This window comes from Copadichromis virginalis, linkage group LG3 (genome assembly GCF_057382275.1).
Source record: "Copadichromis virginalis isolate Kocher_CV1m ecotype Utaka linkage group LG3, C_Virginalis_male_GT1.1, whole genome shotgun sequence".
Taxonomy (NCBI): domain Eukaryota; kingdom Metazoa; phylum Chordata; class Actinopteri; order Cichliformes; family Cichlidae; genus Copadichromis; species Copadichromis virginalis.
In genome coordinates this window covers 37,647,764-37,659,043 of record NC_140620.1, presented here as the reverse complement: position 1 = coordinate 37,659,043, position 11,280 = coordinate 37,647,764, and the positions used below count along the sequence as shown (strand labels likewise).

The window sequence follows — 11,280 nt, the reverse complement described above, 5'->3', positions numbered from 1 at the left end:
TGTTTACATCACTCAACAGAAGCACAACTGCATTACAAAGTCAGAAGACACATCGTCCACATTCAGAAGCACATTTCTGTATAGTGACAGTTCTTATGATTTAAACAGGCAAATGTTCACCTTTTAAACTATCAGGAGCCATGAGTACTGATATTTGCATGTGCCTTTTATTTTATGGCTTGTTTATGAGTGAAGTGACCATTCAATTTAGGCCACAATGCACCCCAGCTAAGACTCAGGGCTGCAGCAAGGGTTGTATATTCAGAATGTTTGGGAATGAGTGTGTGTGGACTCACCAGAGTGTTTAGTTATCCTGTTTCATTCAGTATTAGTAACCTAGTGATTGAACAGTAAGGAACACCACTTTATCAGTGCTACATATTAATTTACCACTAAACGCAAGTGATTTTACTTCACTAACTAAAGTGAAACTGTACCATTTCAAATGATATGCTCATCTTTAGGTTTAATTATACAATTAATATATTTATTATGAGCATCAACAAGGGAAAATCAAAAGTAAGCTACAGTGTAGAGACCCAGGCCGGCTCACAGATACATGAGACTAGTGTTACATGTTGGGTCTGCGCTCGCAGGCCCAACATGTAACACAAGACTTATCACCAGTGAACAAAGCAAGACAAACAGCGATCCATTTTAACTTGCAAGGGAAGCCTGGTCAGAACCAGGCTCTTGGAGATGAATGCTCCTCACCTGTTTCCCAGCCAACTTCAAAGAACAGCCTTCCCTGCAGCCTTTTATTCAGTGAATACAAGAACCACCCACTGTAACACCCATGTGGTCACAATACGAGGTTAGTCATTCATATACTGCTGCATGGGCTGGGCTGTAGTTACATCCTAAGGTTTTAAAAACTGAGCTTAAATAAATGATTAGTGGCAATAAAAGCCGAGGGAGGTCAACAGTGATCACTGACTTTTTTTAGGAGCTTTTTGAGATTAAATAGAAGAAAATACAAAGCATTAAACATGTTAACAACACAAAAGCCATGTTAAACGCAGACTACTTTAGGCCCGGAAGTAGGATTCGTCATGTCATCACTTAATAATCGGATAAAAGCTGAATTTTGTCTCCTGGGTCCGTATCTGGCCTCGTTTGGGTTCTTGACTTCTTTTAAGAGAGTGATTAAAATCATTTCAATATCAATCTGTCAATCAAAGCATAACAAAAACATATACATGAGAAAAATAATTAGGAAACACACAGCATTGAAGGAGGACACAACAAAGAGAGACAATAAATACAGCCCAGGTATAGAGGGGAAAGGAAACAAGTGGGACAAGAGCTGTAGCAAATCAGGTTTAATGAGACAAGGGAAGTTAAACTACATATAAAGTCCAAGAGACAAAAGACCAGAGACAAACATTAAAACACAGAGGCAAGACACGAAAGGGCGAGACATAGAGTGTGAACATAAAATGCTTTTCCAACCCAAAAGAATTACAAACTCACAAAAACTCAAACCGCTGACCGTGACAGGAGAAGATGAAAGGTCATCTTCTCCTTTCATCTGCTCCCTTTTAGGGTTGTGACAGCAGATCATCTGCCTCCACCTCACGTTAACAATCTGCATGTCCTCCTTCACCACATCCTTAAACTCCTTTGTCCAGTATGTCCACTATCCCTCTGCTGCACATGTCCAGACCATCTCAGCATGTCCAAACTGCTCAGCTTGAGCTGTTCCTCAGATGTACTCATTTCTAATCTTGTCCATTCTTGTCACTCACAATTAAAATCCGGACATCTCCAGCTCCACCTCCAGCCACTGCAGGTCTCACTACCATCATGTAAACCTTCTCTCTCACTCTTGCTGCTATCTTTCTGTCAGAAATCACCCTTGAAACTCACCCTTATCCATCCTTTGATCCATCCAAAGTAATGGACCGAGTTGTATTCTGTCTCGCTTCTAATGACTTTCATTCCTTTTCTCTCCACCTCTCCAGGCTCTCTTCCACCCGCTACTACTCTACTCTCACTACAGATACAATGTCCTACACCACCCTCACATTTCACGGCCACTCATTACTTCCTCTTGCAGTACCGCAGTTACACTCTTTGTACCCTAACATATGCTTTCTCATTTCCTCAAAGGCTCTCCTTCTGACCTCATCTCCATCAACACTCTCAAAGCAAACATGACATCTGTAGTGCTTCTTCTCTGATGCTCACTGCTCATCGCCTTGATGTCATTCCACAAAGATATCGATTATCAACTTTATCCATTTGTAGTTACTGCAGCTCTGCACATCATCCTGTCCTAGTACTCTTTCTGTTCAATTTTCAGGCAACCTCTCACTCTCCAAGATTATGCTGAAAAATATGGTTATAAAATCCCCTGCCTTCTATCATAAACATTCATACTTCTGGACCAATTACTTTTCCACTCTTCATCTTATATGATTGATAATATCTTACCATAGTATATAGACAGTGTATACCACAATAAATTGGTACTACAGTAGTATAGGCATTTTTTGTCCTTCATCTTATATTTGCCTGGTTCTTCTCTGTGACCTTTATAGTGCACTTTAGTAGGAACAATGAGTTTGTAAAATGTGTATTTAATTCACAATGCAAAATATTTAAAATCATAAATTTTAGATGCCAAATAAATGTTACCAGCATCTGATAAGAGATCAATTCCTTCAATGTGAAAACTTGCTGCTTCCGGCTCTAACCATAATGTAAAATGTTTCTGTGCTAGTATGCTAACAACCACAGACACATTTGCACACAGACTTCATACAAAAACCACACATACGTATGCATCTGTTTCCTTCATACCATTGCTCTCTCTTATTTTCCACACGCTAACCCTGATCTCTTCTTGTTTAACCTTAAATATTAGGATTTATTTGCAACAGGCTAAAGTCTTTACAGCACCACACACACACACACACACACACACACACACACACACACACACACACACACACACACACACACACACACACACACACACTACCCTAATGTCTTCGTCACCTCTTGTATTTTAATCATAACATTTATGAATGAACAGAAATATCTGGATCATCATTAATTAATTGAAGTGTAGTTTAGCTGCATTTGGCAGACTTTTTTTTTCTTTCTCTGATCCAGCAGATGATGCATCGCTTCCTGGGCTTTGAAGCGTTTCTTTTTCTCTCTGACACCTGCCATATTTGCTGCATTCATAGCTGGCTACAGCAGAGAAACCATGCACAGCAGATTTCCTGTTTATGAATTCCACTTTTCTTACGTTCAGATAAATTTGTGTAGATTAAAAATGATTCTGCTTCTGAGTTTTTGGATTGTTACAGGTAAGCTGAATGAAAATGTTTTTGTTCTTTACATAACTAATGCCAAACTTGACCTAATTATCAAATCATTTTTTAAAGATATGTATCAGAGATTTCATTAGGGAAAAAATGCAATTGTGATGAATGAAGCAAAGTTTAATGAGTGAAATTAAATGTATTTTTTCCTTGGAAGTTTGATTAAAAAGGAATTACTGTTTTGCAACATTATGTTGCAAAACAAAGGATGTCAAAGTGATTTCCTCTTTCATACACCATACACTTACTAGAATATATCTATTGTGTGCATGTTGTGGTTTTAAGGTTTAATAATGTATTTTAAGACTCTTGCTGCACTTTTCCTCTTAGGTCTCATGGCAGAGGACCCACCAACGACATATTATGGACTAAAAAACAGCTCAGTGTGTCTGAATGTTAAGAAATTGCCAGAATATGAACGTGTCGAATGGAAATTTAACAAGACAATTATTGCTGATGATAGAAAAATCAATCCAAAATACAAAGACAGAGTGGTTTATAGTGCTGGAAACCTCTCCCTGTGTATTAAAAACCTGGCTGATACAGACGCTGGCATATATGAACTCTCACTCAGCCGTGACTTTATTTCAGTGTCAGAGAAACATCAAGTCATTGTTCAAGGTAAGTTATAAGCAGAACTTTGTCTTGTCCTATTTTAAATATTCAAATATTTCTGGATTTAGTAGAATTTGTCTTACAGTAAGCTTTTACATTTCTTTGTGACTGAAAGAAAAACAGAATCTGTCATTGTCTTTAATCACAACATCATATATCCTACAATTTTAGAATCACCTGGGTCATTGTCAGTTCTCTTTTTTGCATTAAATCATTAATTTATCTGTTTGGCTCAATGTTACAGACATGGTTCCCACACCTGTTATTACAATGTTAAAGCTGGGCTCCAACCAGTCTGCTGGACTCTGCAGTATCACAGTAAACTGCTCCATTCAGGATTATTGGCTTTGGTCTGTTTGTGATGAAGACAGCTGCAGAAGATCTCAGAAATCATTCAGTGAGGTCAACATCACCATCTTCACTGAGAACAGAGCTGTGGTCTGTAGAGGCAACAACCATGTTAGCACAAGTAATTCTTCTGAAACATTAACAAGGTGTAAGTATTAAATATTAATTTTAAATAACATGCTGTTGATTCATTTTACATGAATTATATTTCCCCTGTTATTTAGATATGTACATTGTTGTTTCTTGTCATACAATTATTTTACTTTTTATGTCTGAAAAAAATTGCTCATTAAAATTACGTTTCTGTGTCTGCAGGTTTTAATAACTCTAATCCTGATGATAAAGAGAATGCACAACACCCTCCACCAACGAGAGCGCTTGCATTTATTATTGTTTGTGTTTTACTCGCCTGCGTCTTCGTAACAGTTTCTTTCTTTTTAGTTAAAAGATTATTTTCAGCAAAATGGAAATCCTACCAGGTAAGCTGCATTCACTAACAGATATTTATATCTGTTTATATTTTATATTATATAACTTGTGCAGTGGTGTGTCATAATGTGACTGAATATTTGACTTTATTATTTACAGGCTCCAACAAATACTATCCGCTCAATACAAAGCCAGCCCATTAGTACTCTGCCATCATCTCAGTCTAGAGCCTCTACTGTGTCTTCGTCAAGTGATGCTGACCCTGCTTATGAGAATGCAGACATCCTTCAGTACAGCCAGACCAACAGCCCAGGAGAGCAAATTAACTCCATGGCAAGCTACACAATAGATACCATCTACACTGTTCCAGGAGTGAAAGCCTCTTCTGCTGGCAACAACAACCAAAATACTTCAGAGACTGCCACAGTGGAGGAGGCACAACAACGGCTCACACAGGTCGACACAGTTTACAGCGTGTTGCAGAAACCAAAAAATCTGAATGTGTAGCACCACCCAGAGGCCAAACTGGACTTTTGAACAGTGGGAAACAAAAGAAAACGAGAGAACAAAAACATTACAAGAAAATGAACATATATCCAGCATAGAAAAGAAAAAAGATCAATTCATAGAACTAATACAAAAGTAATCACAGGACTTATGATTATTTCTATATAAAAGTTACATTTCTGCTGAATAATTTGGATGCTTGCTGACATGCTGAGATGAAAGACCAAATGCTGATCTTTGTTTGGGAGCTTATTCACTTATATTTATTTGTTATAATAGTATTTTATTTATATTAGCAATGAATTTTTCTATCCACCAAATCATTTTGTTTCTTCTTTAGAAGTACAGAAAATGTATGAATTGTGCCCCATTAAATCACATGCTAATTGGGCAGCTGTTGATGGATATTTGCTTATGTTTGATTAAACTTGTTTAAGTGGATAAATTTAGCATTTACCCTAGTGCAGGGGTCAGCAACCTTTAACACCCAAAGAGCCATTTGGACCCGGTTTCCTCGGAAAATAAAACAGTGGGAACCGCAAATACTTTTTGACATCTAAAATGAAGATAACACTGTATATATTGCTTTTTGTTCACCTTTTATGCTTTGTATAAACAACTAGAATGTGTTGCTTATGAAATCCATGAAGTGCTTAATGAGAAAAGTACGAAGTCACTTTCATCTTTTTGCAGGACTGTAAGCTGTCATCTGTGAGGTGTGATCGATTTGTTTGGCTATTCTTTTTAACATAGTTCATTGTGGAGAATAGCTGCTCACATACTTATGTGGATCCGAAGATCAACAATCCACAAATTAGGCATATTGGTCGGTCACTCGCGTCAGAAGTAAATGCAAATGAATCTGCCCAGGCATCATTGAATGTTTTATTTTCTTCTGATATTTTTCTTTTCTTACATTACTCCATACTTGGCCAACCTGGGGCTGAAAGTCTCGATGCACAGCGTTTTGGTGGGTATACTGGCTTGTGCGAGTGTGACGCTTATTTTGAGTGATGAAGAATAATAAAATATAATGTAATTTTAATATTTCAACGTCACAATAATCTTCCAGTTTAGAACTACAAGTAAAAAAAGAACTAACACAAATAAAATACACTTCGCCTAAATACTTTAATTTATTTTCCCAAGCCACAGGGAGCCGCAGTATAAGGATGAAAGAGCCACATGCGGCTCTGGAGCCACAGTTTGCTGACCCCTACTCTAGTGGATATTAGCAAGGAGAACTATCAAAGGGTTCAGGCCAGGTGAGGTGGCTGGCCAAACACAGTAATAATATGATCAGCAAACCATTTGGTAGTAAGTCTGCCACTGTGGGCGGGTGCTAAGTACAACTGGAAAAGGAAATTAGCATAGCCATGGTACCATAGTCTACCAAAGCATAGCTGGATTTCAGTCATCACAGATTTTGTGGGTCTCCACTCATCCTGCCAAAAGTCATCCTCCATACTCTAGGGTTTTAATATCTCAAGTTATCCAACCAAGGCTCAAGGCTGGTTAGAGAAGCAACAGGGCATCAATCATCCCTGTTGCTTGTGCACATTTTGGTCTTACAATTTTGTCATCCAGTCAACTTTTCATGAATTGGTACAGTGCTCTGAACATTCAGCCTTTTCAGGAATAACCTTATATGGCAAGCTCTGGTAGATATGGAGTTTTGTGTCAGGAAGGGCGTTCAATGGAAAATCTTTGCGAAATCAAACGTGCAGATTGTCAAGAATGAGATTTCCTGGACCGACCACCTTTGGTGCGGTTGGCCAACAGGGTGTAGGTGACAACTGTGGTACTGTTAGTAGAAGAGAAAGGAAAAGAAAAAAGGAGAATGTGTTTGGAGGCACTGAGGCTTTTCTTACGTTTGAGCACAAGGTGTTAATCCTGTGGCAACAACACCCAGCACATTAGTTGCTGGTTCTGGTTGTACATCCGGTCAAAAAAACAAGACAAACTGGATGGAACCGAATAATTCAGTATTACAGGGACTTTTGCCTCCACTGGATGAACCTGTCCAAAACCAACCTGCTTACCCATATATGTAACTATTGCTTTATCAATATTTAATTTAATATACTCATATTTTGCATAATTAAGGGTTAAGGAGGCTTGATTTAGCCACTGAAACACTGGTTCTAGGATGACTATGCGATCCACCCAAGCATCTGTGTATATCACCAAATCATCAGATACACATACCAGATGCATCAAATGCTAAAATATAGCAGGAGAGTTTTTCATGCCAAATGCTATCACAGTGTACTTAAAAAACATAAAATTCATAAAATTCCATAAAATTCTCAGGAGTGACAAATGCAGAAACGTCACAGGCTCTGGGGGTCAAGGTAACCTGCCAGTAACCTTTAAGGGATCCAACTTAGTGATAAATTTGGCAGGAACGATGCTGTCAATGCAGTCCTCCGTATGAGGGAGTGGGAATGAGTCACAGACAGTGTTAAGGAAAATGTTATAAAACACTTCTTCAGTAAAGACTCAGAGAAGAGAAACACACAGGACTTCTTGCTAGCAAGGGCAGCCTCCAGACAGAGAGACTCGCGCTGAGCACTGCTCCTGTCTTTATTTTATACTTCAGTGTGTGTGTGTGTGTGTGTGTGTGTGTGTCCTGCTGATCAAAGGGTCATATAACATGAAGGCACAAAAGGTACATCCTTGGTCACAAAGAGGGCAGTCTCCCCCTCACCCTAAATAACATGGTGAGGAAGTCCAGCAGTTCATCTATATGTAAAGAAGCACTTAAACTAAAACAGACATAGCTACGTTAATCCTACCGTAAAACAATAAAACAAGGTACGAACTCTCATGCTCCCAGGACGTGGGGGTGCATTCCTGGAGTGCACACCAAGCCTGCAGCCTGTTAGAGATCACACACAATTGATTATATGCCTCTAAGTATACATGGTTGAATATTTCCTAATACAAATAACTACATGCAGTATTCTATCATATGCAAACTTATATCACTAAAAGATTATACTGACTACTAAATACAATTTTCCATTGACAGACAGTTACAGCAATAACAAAAATCTGTGCAGAAACAGGGCGTACCGTCAGACTTAGGGGTGAGCAGACACGTGGCGATCCAAGGTCTGTAAGTGGGCTGGACTAAACCATTGTCCTCTAGGCAATTCACCTCTTTTTTCATCACCTCATGTTTTCCACTGGGCAACGGTAGGCATGGCACAAGCTCGCAAGTGTGACAGGTGTTACAGAACCGCAGTACATCCACTTTCATTCCTGGCCAGAAAAAGTGCTGCATGATACAGTTGTAAATCTTAGTAATATCTAGATACCCTGTAGAAGAATGATCATCAGCAGCTAGCTAATAATAAGACTATTTTCTGAATACTAACAAGTGCCTCACCAGTGAGTAAAGAGGTACTTTAGATTCAGCATCTGGCTCAACAATGCTTGGGAGATGATCTAAAACACCTGTCTAGATGCATGCTCAATCATCCGGGTAAATAAATCCCAAAAGATTGATTCTGTTCTTCTGGACCTCACAGCCCACTGAATGAACAATGGGCTGAGGTCAGTTCCTTGATTGATGATTGATGATTATTATGCAAATTGTCATGACCATTGATCAACAACCGCTGATCAAAGGGTATGTCTGCAATCACAGCATTGTAAGATGGCGAAGATGGCATGCCCAATTCTCTGTGAATGGTACTCATGGCCATTGAGCGGTTGTTGATCAGTGGTCACTGACCTCACAACCTGTTGTTCATTCAGTGGGCTGGTTTTAGTTATTGTGCAAATGTACTGTTTATAAGATTGGGAAAACCTGCAGTCAGCTAAGACTGAAGAAGTCACTCGGATGAGTGACGAAATGTTTCTCCTATTGAAAATGTGACATCCAGATGAGCAGAATCAACCTTTTGGGATCTAAATCGCTGCTTTCTACTTCTTCAGCATGGGTATCATTCTTCCCCAAAGTAGAACCAATCACAGTCTCGGACAAATGAAAAAAGGAGACTCTTCTCCCTTGCAAAATCAACATTTGGTTGGGCCTACTCCAACTGTTTTCAGCTGAAGCTCCTGTTCCTGTTCATGCTCCTCCCTGGAGGTATGCCAGATGAGGTTTCAGGCCAGTGTCCTGTTTAGAACCAAACGAGGACTCCAACAACAGCCGATCAAAGCAAGGCAGCGTGATTGGCCTGTCCTCAAGCACCTGTGCGACAGGTGTTGACACTGACAGTGCTACAGTCTGATCTTGCAATAGCAGAGTTAAGCTAGAGGACTCTGGCAAGATATTGATCCCCCTTTACACTAGACCAGACACTAGAGAGGATCTTGGATCTCCAAGCGTCCAGCTGGGCGAGCCATAACACCTATAATAAATGTAGCCATTTCAAGCATACAATTGAACAAGCACCTGTTCCCTACAATAGCCAGGTATCTAGCTAAACTACTAAAGTTAGGATATACCTAACATGCAAAAAAGACCGAAGCAAATTGACAACTGATAACACAATAACATAACACTAAAACTCTCCCCAGTCTGACCTAACGCATCTAGCCTACTTAGTTCCTGAAGTGTTGTCTTTTGTGAGATTATTCTGTTATTATATGTTATCTTATATCTGTAATTGAAGTAGTTGAATTAGGATACTGCTGTAGGTCATATTATACTTCTTAGTATAGAGTGTGTGATCAGTATGTAGTTTTAGTTTGCATTATACTTCTGACTTAAAAGAGTGTGAAAAATCATTAGATCTATTGGATTGACCTGTATTATTTGACACTGTTGAATGTGTTACACTGTTTCTTGACATTTCATACTGCTGAATCATGAAGAGAATGTTGTGTGCAGAGGGCCTTGTGCCGATAATAGAAGAAACAGACCACATTCCATGCCCCCACCTTTACAGAGGGCAGAAAGACAGGGAGCCGAGGTCATAACTTAGGTGCCGTGACAGAGAAAGAATGTGAATGTTTAGGCTTTTACGACTAGGTGGGGGCCACTAGAGGCTATAAGAAGCTGAGTAACCCGTCACCATTTTGAGATTTGCTGTGACCCTCTTCATGCATGTCTCCCCATCATGATGGCTTGTGCTCATAAGTGTTGAATTGTATGGAAATAAAGAATTGTTGATTGAGCATTTATACACCGAGTATTGTCCTTCCTTCTGCCCAAAGATTAAAAGAATTGGGAGATTTTAACAACTTGGTGCCGTGACCCGGATCTTTGGTGTGCTGAGGAGGGGCAGATTTGGCCTGTGGTGAGATCGTGAGGCGAGGCGAACAGAGGACCGGTCCAAATATAAAAAGGTAAGCACAGCCTGTTGTATTATAAATACCAAATGTGCATATTGGGCTTTCCAAATTAATCTGTTCGCTGAGTTACACGTATTTTCACATTAAATTTGTCGGTGTCTGGTTTTCGGCACGAGATACTAACAACATAAGTTTAGGCTGAATTCCAGTGTGTCATAGGAACTGGCTCTAGCAAGATACTAAAAACATTCTACGTTGAGACTAGAGTTGCAGCCCACGTTACCCTCCACATTTAACTTTGTCTATGACTGGCTTCTGTTGCAAGAAACGGGGAAAACTTCTAAAACACGGCCAAAGTTTAGCATATGAAATAGAGGTGAAATAGAGTCTGGCTTGTGGTGCGCTTGCATTTTCAAAGGTGAGCTCAGAGGTTTCTGTGTGTGTTTCTGCGTGTGAGACGCGCTCTCTGTGTGTTTCATTGTGTGAAATATGAACATGGTGACAGTGACGGTTGATGTGTGAATGGGAGGACACTAGAGCAAAGACACATTTTAGGATCAAAGGTTGATGGGCCTCGTGGATTAGTTCCAGGAGTGGTTTCCCAACCGGTAGATCGGACGCGGCCCGGAGGTAACTAGGGTAGCAACCTTGGGAGTGGAACCCCTAAAGAGAGTTTATGTTGTGGCAACCCCCCTGTCTGTGGACGCTCAGGCAGGTCCAGCGGCGTCTGGTTAGCTGAGGTGGCGACTTGGGACGTTAGAACCCCCGCATAGCTACAGAGTAATACTGAAACCAC

The 11,280-nt window shown here is 39.8% G+C and overlaps 1 protein-coding gene across 1 annotated transcript; it reads left to right on the top strand.

Moving 5' to 3' along the window:
• The first annotated feature begins 2,859 nt into the window (after window positions 1-2,859).
• LOC146714546 (uncharacterized) lies at window positions 2,860-5,307 on the top strand. Its single transcript, XM_085450945.1, has 5 exons — window positions 2,860-3,320; window positions 3,666-3,956; window positions 4,195-4,446; window positions 4,614-4,777; window positions 4,887-5,307. The coding sequence occupies exons 1-5, from the start codon at window positions 3,218-3,220 to the stop codon at window positions 5,232-5,234; spliced, it is 1,158 nt and encodes a 385-aa protein (XP_085307071.1). The 5' UTR covers window positions 2,860-3,217; the 3' UTR covers window positions 5,235-5,307.
• Window positions 5,308-11,280: the final 5,973 nt, after the last annotated feature.

Bases quoted from the DNA above. Each gene is read 5' to 3' on its own strand.
- LOC146714546 (XM_085450945.1), top strand. From the start codon at position 3,218: ATGCACAGCAGATTTCCTGTTTATGAATTCCACTTTTCTTACGTTCAG. The intron at 3,957-4,194 runs GTAAGTTATAAG...TCAATGTTACAG, and splicing joins ACATCAAGTCATTGTTCAAG to ACATGGTTCCCACACCTGTT. The intron at 4,447-4,613 runs GTAAGTATTAAA...CTGTGTCTGCAG, and splicing joins TTCTGAAACATTAACAAGGT to GTTTTAATAACTCTAATCCT.